Here is a 17,571-nt window from a genome sequence, read left to right as displayed (position 1 = left end):
AAGATGAAAAAGAGCAAGGCAATATATGATTTTAAAACCTCCATGCCCAAGCGATTTTCTCTGTTATTTGAGATTGGTCATTAAAATGTGACTTTTTTTTGCTTTACAGTTGAAAGCTCCCAGCCTTTAAGTGTCCACCAGTCCAGGGAAAGACCCTCCGTAAGTAACCATTTAGCTTTTTAGCTTTGTTTATTGCACTTTCTTCTTTTTCTTTCCTGATTTTTTGGGGGGGGTTAATTATTTTGACATGCTTGCACTTGCACTTGCACTTGTTACTCATTTTGTCTTGCATGCCAGCCTTTGTCCTTACACCTGTCGGGACAAAGAAAATCTGTAAGTATAGCAATCTGAGAAAATAAGTATACATTTATTTTATCCTAACACGGGGTGCTAGAGCCTATCCCAGCATATAAAGCAATTATATATAAACCATGTATACAAATTCTGCGAAATTCAAAATAATGAAAAACACAAAAAGATTCATTTCATGTCCTCTGCATCTCATTTGTGTAATTATTTCTCCATCTGTCTGTCTGCCACTTCATCTCTCCGGCATGCTTTCATCCATTTTGTCATGGCCGCCACCCAGAGCTCCACACGGCCTGCTCTGTCAAAAATGGCAGCGCAGAGCCTGGCTTATGATCAGGAGCCGCCCCAGCCTGAATCTGCAAGTAGTCTTAAGCGGAGCCCTCAGGTGGAGGCAGTGCTCAGTGTGGCCAAGCCTACAATTGCATGCTCTCGCCCTCCCCCTCTAAAAGAAATAAAGGTAGAGAAGGTTGTTCAATAAAAATGTGAAAATGACCAGACACTCATAGATTAAAAAAAGAATCTCTTGTAAAGAATGAAGCATTTTTTATATTTTTGCATTCAGGAGCGATCTTACCGTAGTCCGGAGAAGAGGTCATCCCTCCCCAGGCCGTCCAAATCACTGACCCGCCATCTTCCTGCAGCTGAACAAGAAGACAACAGTACCACCTGCAGGCCAACCGGTAAGCGACGCCACCTTTTTGCAACCATTTTCATGATGGTTCTTGGATTTTTCTGAAACTGGGGCCAATAAGGGGCCACGTGTAACCCTTGGGGACCAAGTGTCTCTACCATCCATGTTCAGTGTTTGTTCAGGTCAGCAAGACAATACTTAGATTATCCTGGAGGTGGCGGTAGAAACATCTTTGCTTGACAGTGCCAAAAACAGGAAAGGAGGCTTTTAGTGTTCACGAAAAGGGTTTGATCCACCGTACTTATTCAAGTATAACGCGCAATTTTGCACCCAAAAACTGAAACAAAATTCGGATGCGCGTTATACATGAGGTCTTCGCTTTTATGACCAAATCCCGGTGAAAAACTGCCCTCCACCGGTGAAAAAGTCCCCTCCGCAGCCGTTATAATGGGAGATTGTTTAAGACTACGACTACACTGTTTATCTTTTTCCACTTCACTATTTCCTTTTCATCATCCTCCCCTACATCAGCCATTAATACAGGGGTAGGGAATCTATGGCTCGGGAGCCATATTTGGCTCTTCTGATATGTGCATATGGTTCTCCGCTAACCTGCGAGGTAAAATATGCTGGTGAGAGAGCTGAGTCCCGAACGCACCAATAGGAGCATCACATTGTGGTGTTGACACTACCTCTACCGGCTTTTTAAACATAATTTAATTTTTCATTAGACTCTTCTGCATGCAAACTCTTGTTGACACTCATTGAGTATCAACAGCATCAAAATGTTGACTTTTCGTTACTCTAAAAAGGGAAAATTACAAAAAAATGCACACATTTTCATGTATTTTAACTTTTAAATTCTGAGAATTCAAGGAATAATATTTGAAAATATGAATAGTTTATGGCTCCCAGTCAAAAAGGTTCCAGAACCCTGCACCTCTTGCATAAAAGAAAATACTATCAAATAATACAGTAATTCAGCTAAACACAAATGCTCATTGCGTTCTTCAGTTCATATTTTTTGCAGGCAGTTATCATTTTCATGATGTTTCTTAAAAATGCGCTCTAAAAAGCATTGTAATCTGTAAACAAACATGCATACTAGTCATGTTTTAAAATGTGTCATGCACACATTATGAAAGGCTACAGTGGTACCTCAACATACGATCGTAATCCGTTCCGAGACTGAGATCGTATGACGAGGTTCTCGTAACTCGAGCGGACGTTTCCCATTGAAATGAATGGGAAAAAAAATAATTTGTTCCAGCCCTCTGGAAAAAACACCAAAAACAGGATATTAGATTGGAAAAAATGTTTTATTTCTTCTAATTCCCCATCTATTAACAAAGTAACACATAACTAGTGGTTTAATAGAAATAAAATGTGTTTAATCTAACTAAAATTGGGCGGATTTCGCCGAGGGGAGAGGGGCACAAAAGGGGCGGGGGGCTTCGTTTTTTTTTTCACACAACGCACTCGTAAACGGAACAAACACTCCACCCTCACGTTCGCTATCGATGGGCTGTTTGCTGTTGTGCTATTCCCTTCAAAATATTCCGAAAATGATGCACACAAATGTCCTCACAATCGGATAACGCACGACCACTTGCCAACGAGCAGCAGTCTCTTATCAACGATCGCTCCGCTGCTCATGGGAGCTTCGGGGGCGCTGGCTAGCGGCTCCCTTTTAGCTTGTAGCATCTGTGGTCACATCTGCTTTGAACGGCGCCTATGATAGAGTTGCTACCGGGGATGCTATTGCGGGGAGTTGCGAGCCAGTGCCCCTGATGTTCTTATGAGCAGCGAACGAGAAGTAATATAATACTCCTCGTATTAGATAAAAATAACAGGAAATTCAGCAGCTGAGCTTACCCACGTATTGATTGTGGGTAATGAAGTTTTATTCTGAGAAAGAGTGCCATTGCCTGTCGGCGTTGTGTACATGAGTATACTTCATTACCCAGAAAGCCCTCTTTTCCCCGCGCATGCGCATTGTGCGTTTCCTGGTCTGAATAACTCATTTGGTGCTCGTAAATATTGTTATACACGAATGATATGCAAAAAAGACAGTGCCATGGCCACCTGGCTTGGTCGCATCACGAAATTTTGATCGCATGACGGGCAAATTATTCGATCGAAATTTCAGTCGTAAGACGAGAATATTGCATGACGAGCGGTCGTGTGACGAGGTACCATTGTACTTTGGAACCTATACTACTCCGTATTGTTCTTTATTTCTGAGATGGTGGGATGTGACTTGATGACAAATAGAAAAATGTGTGTCACAATAGTTGCGAATCAATAAGAGAAAGAACAATGAAAAGAGATGGCAGAATTTTTTTGTCTGTTGTTTTCTTTTTTTTGTCACATCCACAAAATAGAATAAAAATGCCCTGTTCAACTACAGTAATTAGGCCCATGTTTCAAACGTAAGTCAATTTCTGAGTGATTGACGAAGCGTTATGGTTTCAAAAGGTTGGGAAACACTGGCCCCGGTGATCACTCACTTCATTCATTTAACTATTCCATCTCCCCCTTCATTCCTTTTCCTTCAGCCATCAGAACCGACCCCAAGGCTGACTGCAGGTCTGTGAGGGCCTCTAGTATGACAGGTACTAGTTATTTAGTTAAAATGATAAAGAACACAATTTGCTTGACCTGGTGTTCTGACCATCACCATCACAATTTATCCCCAAAACATCACATATTTTTTGTCTTCTGCTCTCTAAATTGCAACATTTGTTTTTCTTATTAGGCACGGACACTGGACGTTCACGGTCAGCCCGCAGCGGTACTTCTACCCCTGGATCTTCCGCCGTCACACCCGGCTCGCCCCCCAGTTACTCCCGCACTCCCGGCTCACGCACGCCCGGCAGCCACACACCCAAGTCTTTCAGTGTTCTCCAGGAGAAAAAGGTTGCGATAATTCGCACTCCACCCAAGTCGCCATCTTCAGCCCAGCGGCAATTGAAGGTTCTCAACCAACCCCTGCCTGATCTCAAGAATGTCAAGTCCAAGATTGGATCAACTGCCAATCTTAAACATCAACCCAAAGGTGGACAGGTAAAAGTGCTCATAGATTATATTTATAGCTAGTATATTTATTTGTGGCAATTGAGTATCTCTGTGAAACCTGAATTTATACTTCACCTGCTTGGCTGCTTCTTTTAGCATTCTTCCTATTTCTATCTTTTTATCTATTCATTCAGGGATCTGATTATGCCCGACACGTCATGATATGTCCCCCATGGGTTGGTTGAACACTCTAAATTGCCCCTAGCTATGATGGATTGGTTGTTTATCTCATTGTGCCCTGTGATTGGCTACCCACCAATGTTCCCTTCCTGGTGCCCATAGTTGAGTGGAATAGGCTCCCGCACCCCACATAGCCCTTGTGGGACTAAGCGGAAAATGAATGAATGAGAATGAGAAGTTTGTGAATCATGATCAATTTATTATTTTCTGGCTTCTGCTGCTGTGCACTCCTTGACCACTGGGGGATTTACCACTGGCCATACACAGACGTGTGCGGTCGATTGGTCGCCGGTCTTTTGGTCGCCGTCTTTTGGTCGCTGGTCTTTTGGTCGCCGTCTTTTGGTCGCTGGTCTTTTGGTTGCCGGTCTTTTGGTCGCCCGTTGTTGCGGTCGGGACGACCAAAAGACCGGCGACAAAACAAGGTAAAACAACACGGTCTACGCATCAATAAAAGCCAACAATGGCTATGAGCAGTTTCACTGAGCCGACGTGTGAGTGTATAAGAGTTTGTATGTACATGCTTTGTCCCTTTAAGAAGGTACGTCAGTCAGGGTCTTAACAAGTTCTCCAACAAAAAACAATAAAAGTCCGGGAAATTTGGAGCTTTTCTTTAGCCTAATAATTAATAGGGCATTAAGTATGACTAAATAGTAATTCGCAGTTTGTATTTAGGGAATTTGAGCAACGATTTAAATGGTAATTATCAATAACCTTCCGGTCGACCAAAAGACCTGCGACCAAAAGATTGGCGACCAAAAGACTGGCGACCAATCGACCGTGTACCATACACAGACTGTAGTGTATGTACAAATATCCTAACAACTCAGTATGCAATAGTGTTATTAGTCATTTTACATAAAGCTTGAATCTAAGGCGGGATTTCTGAATATACACATTAATCGGATTATTTGTACACCAAGGCACTACTGTAGTGTCTTTTAAATTTCTTATTTAATGTGCATTAGTCAAAAAATCTATTCCAAAATGACGATGCAGCTTTGTTTTGAACGAAAATTAAAAGCTTATTTTTCCCCCAACCTATCCTTTGTTATTATAAAAGAAATAAATACATGTAACTAGTTGCAGGGGAAATTATGTGTAAATGTAATAATCATCATAAAGTGGCCATACATTTGTGTTTTCACTTTTAATAGTCATCAGACGATATCGAACATGTGGCTCATGAAAAAATTGTGTTTGAGTAGCAACAATTGGATTGCTCATTTTTTCCATATTCACTGACAAACTTTATACTTTTAAGATGTATTACGTCCTTGATACAGTGTTAATAATAAATTAAAAAAACATTAAAAACCTCATGGCACATATGACATTGAGGAACACATAGTTTTTTGTATTATTTCTTTTTGATCTAGGTGCAAATTTTAAACGAGAAGGCGGACTTCAGTCATGTCCAGTCAAAGTGCGGCTCCAAGGATAATCTCAAGCATGCGCCCAAAGGAGGCAATGTATGTACAGTTCTATCGCTTATTGGACTCCTTCCTTCTCTCTTTTTTTTCTCCACATCTAGCAAGTCACATTTATTCACATTGAAACATTTCACTAAAAGTTTAGTTTAAATAAGCTGAAATTGCAACACCGTTAAAAGAAAAATGGCGTTGAGGATTATAAATGTGGCCTTTTTCACTAAAGCTCAACCTCTGGGTGGGCCTGGTTTCTGCCACTTTTCTTTATGAAAATAAAAAAAGTTCCTTGTCATTCCCAGGTGATGATTCCCAGTGTTAAACTGGACTACAGCCACGTCCAGGCAAAATGTGGCTCCCTGAACAAACTCCAGCATTCCCCAGGTGGAGGAAACGTGAGTTGACTCAACAACAATTAAAAAAAAATCAATTTCAAATCTATTTATGACTCTGTCTTTGTCTTGATGTTATTTTGTGTTACATTTAAAACCGGATGTGGTACTGCATGTTTAAATGCGCCTTGGTCCAAGAGTGTTGTCAGTCATTTTTAGTAGAAAACATTAAAAAAACTGGATTCATACATCTGATCTGAGTTTAAACAAAGCTCCCCGTGGCATCGATTTAGTGTTCACTTAACGTTTGTGCTTTGGTGCCCTGGCATCGCCATCCCCTTTCTCAGTTGAGTACAAATTAATCTGAATTTATCCCTGTGTGTGCTGTGCTTATGCAGAGATCATCCCAGTATCATACTGCATGTCTTTTCCTCCCTGTAAACAGAATTACGTGAGTGTTGCTTTTCCTTGCAGGTTCAAATCCAAACCAGCAAAATCGACTTAAGCCACATCACCGCTAAATGTGGTTCCATGTCCAACATCCGCCACAGGCCAGGTAGAAATAACAAATGATAAAAGAAAGTTGTAAAGATAAAAAATGCATTTAAAATGGTTCTCCTCTGTTGTTCCAAGGTGGAGGCAACATCAAGATTGAGAATGTCAAACTGGACTTTAAAGACAAAGCTCTGTCTAAAGTCGGCTCAATGGGTAACGCCAGCCACATGCCTGGAGGCGGGAATGTTATGGTAAAATCTTGCCTTGAATTCAACACCTATGCCCCCTGTGTGTGGAGAAAAAAGAAAGTCATTGCTGTTTTCCCCCTGTTGTGTACAACTGCTTAGTTGATTGTAAAGCCAGGACTGAATGCCATATTATGCCAGAAGAAAAAAATTATCTTCCCAATTCAATTCAGCACTGTTGGACACTTTAACCATCCACAGATAAATATCGTATAATATCAGTACAGTTGTACCTCTACTAACAAATGTCTCTACATACGAAATATTCTAGATACGATACACAAAATGTAAAATATATATATGTATATATATATATAGAGAGAGAGATATACATATATATATATATATATATATATATATATATATATATATATATATATATATATATATATATATATATATATATATATATATATATATATATATATATATATATATATACACACACATACATATATACATATACAGTGGTACCTCGAGATACGAGCTTAATCCGTTCCGGAACTGAGCTCGTATGACGAGATTCTCGTAACTCGAACGGACATTTTCCATTGAAATGAATGGAAAACAAATTAATTCGTTCCAGCCCTCTGAAAAAACACCAAAAACAGGATATTGGATTGGAAAATTTTTTTATTTCTTCTAATTTGCCATCTATTAACAAAGTAACACATAACTAGTGGTTTAATAGTAATTTAATTTAATTTCGCCGACGGGAGACAGAGACGTTTGGGGGCGTGGGGGGGGGGGGGGGGTCGTATTTTTTCCACGACAACGCACTCGTAAACGGAACAAACAAATTTAAATTAACCTGGATTAATATATACAGACACTCAAACATACGTTTAATGTAACTTTACACAAAACTGAATTCTAATTTTGTTGTAATCTTTTGTTACCTTCGTTTTCCGGGTTGGCGGTTTGCCACGCCTCCACCCTCACGTTCGCTATCGATGGACTGTTTGCTGTTGTATTGTCTTCAAAATATTCCCAAAATGATGCACACAAATGTCCTCACAATAGGATAACGCACGACCACTTGCCAACGAGAAATAGTCTTTAAGGAACGATCGCGGGACCTTCTTTCCTAAGAAAGAATAACAGGAAATGACATAGATGAGCTTACCCACGTATTGATTGTGGGTAATGAAGTTTTATTCTGAGAAAGGTTGCCATTGCCTATGGGTGTTGTGTGCACGTGTATACTTCATTACCCAGAAAGCCCTCTTTTTGCCCGCGCGTTGTGCGTTTCCTGGTCTTAGGAGAAACTCGTCTGAATTAATCGTTCCGTGCTCGTAAATATTGTTATACATGAAAGATATGCAAAAAAGACCTGGCTTGGTCGCATCACGAAATTTTGATCGCATGACGGGCGAATTATTCGATCGAAATTTCCGCCGTAAGACGAGAATTTTGTATGACAAGCGGTCGTATGACAAGGTACCACTGTATGTATATATATATATATATATATATATATATATATATATATATATATATATATATATATATATATATATATATATATATATATACATATATATATATATATATATATATAACCCGATATCCCCTAAATTGAGAATACCTGTATCCCATATTGCTCTCCCATTGGCTATTTCCCCAAAACCTCACTGGCCTCCCATTGGCTGTCTCACAACACACCACTACTTTGATGGATATTTATTAGAAACTTCAGTTGGACAGTATCATCCATTTGAATCCTTGGCATCTCATTGTCAGATTGAAAGCCACAAGCTGACCTTCCGGGAGTCCGCCAAGGCTCGTGTGGACCACGGTGCAGAAATCGTTGTCACCCATTCCCCCGGACTGGAAATGGGAGGCACCTCGCCTCACTTGTCTTCTGCTGGCAGCATCAACCTCCTGGAGTCACCACAGCTTTCCACTCTGGCCCAAGACGTCACTGCCGCACTGGCAAAACAGGGTTTATGAGCCTTCCACTTTACGTATATCCCTCTTTACCAACAGATTAATTCAGTGGAAATCATCCAGTATACACCCACAACTCTCCCCAGAAGCACCACGACTACGAGTTTGATTTCCAGGGGGCTTTAAAGAGATATCCCCAATTATTGTTCATCCTCACACTAAAATAGTTACTGTTATCTCCATTCATTGGACTTTTGTGTACGTGTTCAGAAGAGGGCATGTCTTCTAAAAGACTGTACAGTGATTTTTTTTAAAGCATTGCCACATTGCTCGTGCATGTGGACCACTCTTAAAGTCAAACTAATTTTCAGTCATTTAGGGAACTGTTTGAAACTGTGACAAAAGAAGTACTAGCTTCTAATCTGAAAGTCTGATGAGCATGTGTGTTAAAAGAAATGTGGCATTTCAAGAAAAAAGATGCTTTGTAGTGGTTTTATGAAATGTGACGACCTGTTGGAAAGTTTGTGTTTTAAGTGTTTTTATATTTCTCTGTAGTTTTGTACGTTGACTATGGCTGCAGTCCTTTAATAGAGTTATTTTATTTCCTGTAAATGAATCATTGTTTCTCATTACTTACTTTTATTAGGTCTTTTTTGGTGGAGTGAGTGCGATTGTAAAGGCCCCTCGTATTCTAGTGGCCTTTTCTACGCTGGAAAGACAAAGAAGAAAAATGAAAAAATGCTCTTGAGTAGCACACCGTTTAAGAAGCGTATGCGTGTTTGAGGCAGCCTGTTTTACAGAAATAAGGAGTGCATGGAGCTCGTTTTGCGACCATAAGACTAAATTCAATATTGTTCTCCTGTTCTCCGCTCATTGTTGTGAAAGCCCCACCCTGGTGTCTGTCAGTCCCCCCCAAGTGTTTATCTCCAACTGTGTAATTGTATTTAAGATATCATGTTTGCAATGTTGTCATGTGTTGCTCATGTGAAAAACAATGACAAGAGAAATAAAGAACACTGAAAGTAGTTCAAACTTTCCTTGTGTTTAATCATTTTTGACTAGTGTGTTTCGGTGCGCATTTTACATCTACATGTGCACATTAATAATACATTATTATGAGAACACATTCCAAAAAATATTGTTAACAGCATGTCAGTTTAAAATGCAGTGCATATTTTATATGGACGCTATTACACTATTCATAACATTATTATATCAAGATTATGTTGGAAGACATTCATACACTGAATCAAACAAGGAGTTGCTAAACCTCTATTTTTGAAATGATGTAATCATGTCACGTTATGTTTGGATTTTATTGGTGGCGTGTCCTCGTGTTTGCTGCCTGGGTGTGTATGTGTGTCCGTGTTTCCCCTCCTCTCATAGCCAGCTGCTTTGTATTAATTTGATGAGCCTTTTTTGTATATATAATGAGAATGTTTGGTGACCTCTGGCGTGGGAGTATTACTACCATCACGGACCAGTAAGTCATGTTTTGTTTTTTGTCGGTGTGGGTCCTGCTCCAGTTTATTTTGTCACTTGAATATTCTCATCTCATTTTCTGAACCGCTTTATCCTCACTAGGGTCACGGGGGGTGCTGGAGCCTATCCCAGCTGACTCCAGGCCAGAGGCACACTCACACCCATACCTAGGGGCAATTTAGAGTGTCCAATCAGCCTACCATGCATGTTTTTGGAATATGGGAGGAAACCAGAGTACCCGGAGGAAACCCACGCAGGCCCGGGGAGTCCATGCAATCTCCACAGAGATGCACATGACCTGGATTTGAACCCAGGACCCCAGAGCTGTGAGGCTGACGTGCTAACAACTTGCGTCACCGGGCCACTTGGATTTTCAACTTTTGTTATTAAAAGAACCTAATTTTTTTTGCACCAGCAATTTTCACCGTCCTTATTCCTGCATTCTGGGTTCAACTTCGCCGCAGCCGACGGCTAAACATGACAAATCACTTGATTCAACTTTTTGTTGTGTAGTACCACTAGAAAAACACTGATAGTAGTTTAAGAAATACTTTTTTAACAGTTAAATGTTTATTAAGAAGAATATGATGCTTATTATGGAGAATGCCTCATCCTTATATATTATTGACCATCATATTTTCACCAATTTGAGTATTTTATTTAAAAATGTCATTAGTTTTCTTAACTCATCAGGCAGGGGCAAGTTTCAATCAATGGGGACCAGTTGGTTCCACTAGCAATTTGGATGCCTGGTAGTCGAGATAGAAACAGTTATTTATGACTGATTTCTATCATATGTAGGCGATTTTCGGGCTATTTCTTCAGCATTCATTTTAAAAATGTAAATGCCTGTCATGCACCTGCCCAAGAGAGCATGATTGTCTCCAAATTAGAATTTACCTTACATGGATGTGACTTTTTATATTCTTATATTTTTATATTACTTATTTATGTTTTTACAGGGAAAACACACTTTGTGGAGTAGCACCACCAATTTCGTTATACACAGCTGTGTATAACGACAATAAAGGTTTTTGATTTTTGATTGATTTGATTGATTTTGAATTAAGCAAGCAGTTTCCGGTGAATTATGGTGTGTTATTATGACCGCAAAAAATAAAAATAAAAAATAGATTAAAAATATCAACTACTCAAATAACACACATTAAAGCTCGTTGGTCGTCCTCATTGAAATTGAGACTCGGAGAACACGGACACTTTGATGAGCATCTGCCACCTGCCGTGCGTTCTGTGACCTTTTCGCCGTCGCTGTTCCAGTGATAGGCGGTTCTGAAATCTCCTCCCTCTTGCTCTTCCTCCATCCCTCCCTCTCTCCCTCCCCCCTCTCTCCCTCCCTCCCTCCGCACAGCAACGGACACTTGCAGCCATTTTACGCAGCACGAATCCAATCATGTCGTGAGAGAGAAGCTCGCCGCTCACCTGAGCCAAAGAGCCGCCGCCGCCTCCAACCGGTGGTCGCACGCAGGCGGGAGGGCATAGAGGAGACGCGGCAGCGGGCGGTCAACATGGTGAAGAGGAAAAGCTTGGATGACAACGAACCGGAGTGCGGGAAAGGAATCCCCTTCCCCATCCAGACCTTCCTGTGGCGGCAGACTAGGTTAGCGCAAACTGATAACAGGTGTTTGTGCTCGCTCAAAATGCGGAGGGCAACGACATGATGTAAAATGATGGTTTTTGTATGTATTTTTTATTATTATTATTAATATTTAATCAATGACGAACGAGGCTGGTGATGTCACAGCTGGAAATGAGCAACGAATGCAAATGAAGTGCCTGGATGCAGATGCTTTACCTGCACCTTTTTAAACCTTTTTCCCTTTCTTGTCTATTTGCAGTGCATTTTTGCGTCCTAAGTTGGGGAAACAATATGAAGCATCTTGCGTGGTAAGTCGTTTTAACCCTTTGAGGGACAGTGGACATTACTGTGGACAGGTTTTTAAAAGTTAACACTTAAGAGCAGGGGTGTCTAAACTATGCGTGATAATTGAATATAGGCTACCCGTGTGAACATTTTATTGAATATGGCCCACACAAGAAGCTTAAGTTCAGCCTACATTGTGTTACGCTTCCCAGCTTTAACACTTGATGGAGCTCGTCACATAAAAAAATGCCTCCCCATTAGCTCATGCCTGATAATGTGAAATCAATGCAGGAAATTGTCTTTTTTTCATTTTCACTTCACAAATTTATGCCAGCCTTCCATGGGCCCCAGGCGCAGGACACCCTGAATTGGTGGCCAGACAATAATTTTAATATTTTGTTTCATATAATTACATGAATCTTCCAAAATGTTAAATTGACATATCTTGGTTGGTATTTTCTTGACTTTTATTTTTATTATCGCTGGACGTCTTCTTTTTGTTTTGCAAATTCTGTTTAAGTAGGGTAAATATGAATACATATAGTATATTGCAATAATCTCTGAATTATTTTGTTGTTTGTAGCTCTTACCTCATTCACTGCCATTGACAGTTATAGACATCAAATTCATTTCAACTGGGAAGGCTGGCAATGACTGACCATGTTTCACTAACAGTGCAAGCAGTACCCCAAGACAATTTGACTGGGGGGCTCGATACAATCAAACCATAGAAATCAAATTAATTTCAACTGGCAGAATTGGCTATGAATGCTCATCTTTCTGCGCCTTTGTTGATGTTAGATACCCAATCCATTTTAAAACCCAAACCAAATGGATTGGGCGTCAAAGAGTTAAGTGAGTGCTTTTAAGGGTTGAAAATCCATCATTTGTACAGGAAAGGGTTAATGTTGCCATATGTGCAATAAGTAGATAATCCTGTTTCAGCCTTAATTCACCTGCAAATGAAGTGCACTCTTCATTTTGCATTTAGCAAATTAGTTTTGCCTGCATGCTTCCTCCTATTCCCCAGGAGCAAGAACTCATATTCATAATGATGCCTGACCAGATCCCCTGGGAATGCCACAAAGCCCCCACTGTCTTATGGGCCTCGCCTCACTGGAGGACAGGGCAGAGAAAGTCCAAAAAAGAAGCTTAAGTAGCTGTCTTATGTGTGCCTTCTGCTTCTCTGTGGCTGCCTTCCAGTCCTTTGAGCGTGTCCTGGTGGAGAACAAGCTACACGGATTGTCGCCGGCCCTTTCCGACGCCATTCAAAGCATCTCTCGCTGGGAGCTGGTCCAAGCTGCCTTGCCGCACGTTCTGCACTGCACCTCCATTTTGCTATCCAACAGGAACAAACTTGGTGAGGTCACTACATTATTGATTCATTCGCGTTATTCCCATGTGACTACCTGCATTGTTCCAGCATTGAAAGCAGCAAGAATAAAAATGAGTTCAATCCATTCGTTTGATGAAAATGTCAACATTTCTCCCTGCCTAGAGTAGCGAAAATCGTCATTGCCTATGACTCATTGATTCTCAAATTGGATCTCCAAGTAGCACTATACTTGGCAACATTAAAATCTTCATTAAAAACAAAATGAAGGTTTTATTTCTAAAAATATTTTGTTTTCATGTTATTTTCAACTAATTTAATGTTGTGCACAGGTTTAATTTACAATTACCCTGTGCTTAAATATATAAGGAAGGGGCATTCAAGTACTATATCACCCGCAACGATTCAATTAAAACTGTACCTAGAAAACTGAGCCGCAATTCCAACTGTACTGTAAAAAAATGAAATTTGAATTTCCTGCAATATGCACAAATAAAACAATTTATTTGTATTCCACACTTTCATACAGTAGCTAAGGCTATATGAGCTAAATTGGCCTACAGTCAAAGTTAAACCATAAAAATACAACAAACTGTCTATTTTAATGTCCTCCATCCTTCGATTAATTTGTTTATCCGTACTGCTTCAGGAGACATATGTAAGAATTGCACTTTAATTATTCGTTAACATCAATTTTGTCTTTGGACATCCGGCAGGTCATCAGGACAAACTGGGCGTGGCTGAAACCAAGCTGCTCCATACGCTGCACTGGATGCTCCTGGATGCCGCCCAGGAGTGCAACCACGAGCCCAGCCTGAGCCACGGGTGGTCTGCCGGCAGCAGCGGCGGGGGGGCCTTCCTGCAGCCCCTCGGAAACCAGGGCTCATCGCCTGGCGCCCCGGGCTCCTGCTCCAGCTCTGCGTTAGGAGGCTCGGGTCCACATCACAGCAACTCCCAGCTGGAAGAGGATGAGCATGCTCGCGCCAAGTGGTTCCACAAGAGCATGGCCACCGTGGAGCTCTTTGTGTTCCTCTTTGCGCCACTGATTCACCGGATCAAGGTCTTGAATCCAAATCGCACTTTACCATACTTTCTTTACTGAGCTCATCATATTTGAAACATTTAAATTTCAAACTGGTCTTATTTTATGCATGCATAAATAATGGCCTATATAGTACATGTACTATACATATATTACACCAGTGCTTCACAATTATTTTCTGTTGCACCCTCTATATTGCAGGCCCCTGGTTTTCATCATGCTCTAGCTCAAGGGTGTCAGACTCGGGTTGGTTCGCGGGCCGCTTTAACGTCAACTTGATTTCACGTGGGCCGGACCATATTAGATATAATATTTAGAGAACTGGATTAAAAGCCCTGAATATTCAGTTTTTTATAGATCTAAAACAATGTTTATTTTAGCTTTTTTATATATATATATATTTTTTTTTAGATTTTACAAAATGATTTCTGAACTAAAAACAGAAAAAAAATATTAAAAAATTACAATTATTGATTTAAAAAGGTGAAAATCAGGAAATTTAATATACGTCTATACTCTTCATTTAAATTTGATCCTAAAACAGAAAGTCGGCACTCATGATTTACTTTCCGGGCCACACAAAATGATGCCGCGGGCCAGATTTGGCCCTCGGGCCGCCACTTTGACACATGTGCTCTAGCTCGTTAAACAAGGTGGCCCTGACTGGGTACTTCACTCGTTTACATACACGTCTTGAGTGTTTGTGGCCAAAATGAATTGAACATTTTGGCCGTCGTTTTTATGAAAATTACCAAGGTACTGCATCGTATGGATTCAAGTACTTCAAATACTTGAAATGTGACACATTGCACTAATTATAGTTGAAAATTGCAGTACTGGGTACTTAGTTTGTTCGCAGTACACATCTTGAGGTGTGATGGCGAAAACGTGCCTTTCAGGACCTATGTTACAGTCACGCGTTTAGTGGAGATTCACTCGTATGCAACAACTTTGAACAATCGTTCGCCAGAAGGGGAGGTAATTTGTGCTGATAGGCCCCTTTCCCTTGAAGGACCCTGGGCTTTAGCCCACCCTGGCCTGATTACAAATGTACGATTGGTTTCTAAAGAAAAGTAGTCCGACATACTTATTGCCTAGTGGTTTGATTTACTGCACCCAAAATTCATGACGGTGTTAAAAGCACATAAATGCAGGATCGGATATTGTGACCAAGACCAATACTGCCAAATACACCTAACATGAATCCCACCACTGTGTATCGGATCAGGAGAACACTAATTACAACGAAACAACATGGAGGTTTTATTTATTATAGGAAAAAATATTTAAAGCCACTTGACCTATGTAAAACCAAAAAAAATCTTTAAAAAAAATCATGAATCAACTGTCTGTGTATACATTATAATTCTTAGATATTTACTTTTGTTTGATGATAACTATGCAAAAATAAATTATTAAGGTGTAAAGACGTTTTTACAATCCTTTGTACAGGAGTCAGACTTGACATTTCGCCTGGTCAGCGGTCTCATAATATGGCAGCCAATGTGGGAGCACCGCCAACCTGATATCCCCGCCTTCACAGCCCTCATCAAACCAGTCCGAAACATTGTAACAGGTGACTAGGAAACACAATTTCAGACTATGAGATTTAAAAAAGGATTTGGGTTGGTTCATTTGCTCTATTTTCTTCATCAGCAAAGAGGAACTCCCCAATCAGTAACCAGTGCAGCCCACGTGGGTCTGGAAACCCTGGTCCCATGGTGAGTGGTTTTCACAAAATGTTATATTATACTTGATGTCATTCCCTTAACATAGTGCTTTTTTTATTTTGGAAAATGGATTAGTTACTTAATCTGTTTTATTTTAACAATCATTCTATCAGGGTTGAACTTTATCTTTGGCTGTGAATTCGCCTCTGGTAGGACGTTCCGCACGCATTATACATTTTGGTAGAACACTACCTTGTCAGCATTGCAGGGTGCCGGGGCTCGTTGACCTGCATTGTCATGATAATAAATATAGTAATAATAAGCAATAACAGCAATTATATTACGTAATATAACCATAAGCATGAGTTTATGACCATTATCATATTGCCGAAACAACACCTCTAAATTTTTTTCATGGCCCTATATAAACCAATCGATATGGGATATGACTTTTAGGCCCAGCCCCAGATATGGATGCGAACGTTCCCTCGCTCCCAGCGTACATAAACATTAATGTGGTTAGCCAGGGTTAAAGCCAGAACCCTTTGAGCCTTTAATCATCCATAACTAATTTTGTCTCTGTCTCATCCTGCCTGTGCCTTCCGCAGGGCTTTCAGGTTGTCTGTGAGGCTGGCCATTCCGATTCTTCTTCCTCAGCTGCAGGAGAGCACAGCTGTCGCCGCGGTAACTCAGTGGAGAAAGGCGGACCTTCCCAGCAACCCCCACTCGTCAAAGGGCCCACTAAGAAAAAGTCAGTCCAGCTTTGATTAAAATACAACACTGTCATTGTAGTCCAAAAAATAATGCCTTAGGAAAACACTTGAATTCAATGGCACCGAGATATTGATAAAATTAATATGTATCATTTTACATTATGTCACCCACCACCTATCATGCATCCACCATTGCGATGTCAGTTTACGCACGCAGTAGAGACCTTCTTGTACGTTCCTTGTTATTGCCCTATGGCACGGGTGGCCAAACCGGTCCTCGAGGGCCGCTGTGGGTGCTGTTTTTTGTTCCAGCACAGACACTTTGACCAATGAGATTTCTGCAGAAAACAAGAAGCACCTGAATGTAATCCACTGATTGCACTTGTAGGACACCAGATTGGTGAAAAGGTGCCCTCTTGATGGTTTGGAATAAAAATCCGCACCCACTGTGGCCCTTTGTGGAATAGTTTGGACACCCTTGTCCTATGGGCATACTTTTATGACAAATAATCCTCCGGTAGCAGCAGCGAACCATGCTGACCCTGAGATGGTGCCATCATCTCTCTGATGGCTGAGCATTTAGCCCCACTCTTAGTATGTCTGCGAAGCGCTCAGCGCAGCCCACCCGACCACACGGTAAGCTGCGTCATGTTGTCGCTTTGAGCCACGATGTCTCTTCGTGTCAAACCTCCCCGGCTTGAGGGAGTATTTGCCCATATAATCGGGGTAATTATGCTGAAATAACACGCTGGCAGTATCGCCTGCATGGCTGACTTGCTCTGGGCTGCCCGCGAGTAGTCTGGCAATGCGTAGGCATCCGTGCCAGACTTTGGTGGCAGTCTGTGTATTTTTGGCGTAGATAGGC

The 17,571-nt window shown here is 40.9% G+C and overlaps 2 protein-coding genes across 35 annotated transcripts in view; both read left to right on the top strand.

Moving 5' to 3' along the window:
* The window catches only part of LOC144073691 (uncharacterized), a 34,924-nt gene extending 25,315 nt beyond the window's left edge, over positions 1 to 9,609 (top strand). For 2 of the 11 annotated variants that reach the window (XM_077599720.1, XM_077599727.1), the window contains exons 9-19: positions 110 to 159; positions 298 to 333; positions 590 to 766; positions 872 to 989; positions 3,499 to 3,555; positions 3,699 to 4,006; positions 5,575 to 5,667; positions 5,925 to 6,017; positions 6,429 to 6,510; positions 6,588 to 6,700; positions 8,438 to 9,609. In XM_077599720.1, the coding sequence (XP_077455846.1) occupies positions 110 to 159; positions 298 to 333; positions 590 to 766; positions 872 to 989; positions 3,499 to 3,555; positions 3,699 to 4,006; positions 5,575 to 5,667; positions 5,925 to 6,017; positions 6,429 to 6,510; positions 6,588 to 6,700; positions 8,438 to 8,647 (1,337 nt within the window). In that variant the 3' untranslated portion in view covers positions 8,648 to 9,609. The remainder of the gene's footprint in view (positions 1 to 109; positions 160 to 297; positions 334 to 589; positions 767 to 871; positions 990 to 3,498; positions 3,556 to 3,698; positions 4,007 to 5,574; positions 5,668 to 5,924; positions 6,018 to 6,428; positions 6,511 to 6,587; positions 6,701 to 8,437) is intronic. The other 9 variants (XM_077599795.1, XM_077599789.1, XM_077599747.1 and 6 more) reach the window with 8 other exon arrangements.
* A 1,824-nt stretch (positions 9,610 to 11,433) lies between these two features.
* The window catches only part of unc80 (unc-80 homolog (C. elegans)), a 43,191-nt gene continuing 37,053 nt past the window's right edge, over positions 11,434 to 17,571 (top strand). For all 24 annotated transcript variants that reach the window (XR_013298325.1, XM_077593412.1, XM_077594040.1 and 21 more), the window contains exons 1-7: positions 11,434 to 11,684; positions 11,923 to 11,971; positions 13,152 to 13,308; positions 13,998 to 14,341; positions 15,776 to 15,899; positions 15,980 to 16,044; positions 16,602 to 16,744. Coding sequence is in view for 23 of the 24 variants with exons in the window: in XM_077593412.1 (XP_077449538.1) it covers positions 11,593 to 11,684; positions 11,923 to 11,971; positions 13,152 to 13,308; positions 13,998 to 14,341; positions 15,776 to 15,899; positions 15,980 to 16,044; positions 16,602 to 16,744 (974 nt within the window). In the remaining variant the exon portion in view is untranslated. The remainder of the gene's footprint in view (positions 11,685 to 11,922; positions 11,972 to 13,151; positions 13,309 to 13,997; positions 14,342 to 15,775; positions 15,900 to 15,979; positions 16,045 to 16,601; positions 16,745 to 17,571) is intronic.

This window comes from Stigmatopora argus, chromosome 1 (assembly GCF_051989625.1).
Source record: "Stigmatopora argus isolate UIUO_Sarg chromosome 1, RoL_Sarg_1.0, whole genome shotgun sequence".
Lineage (NCBI taxonomy): Eukaryota > Metazoa > Chordata > Actinopteri > Syngnathiformes > Syngnathidae > Stigmatopora > Stigmatopora argus.
The sequence above is the reverse complement of the archived record's forward strand: the minus strand, read 5'-3'. Positions and strand labels throughout refer to the sequence as shown.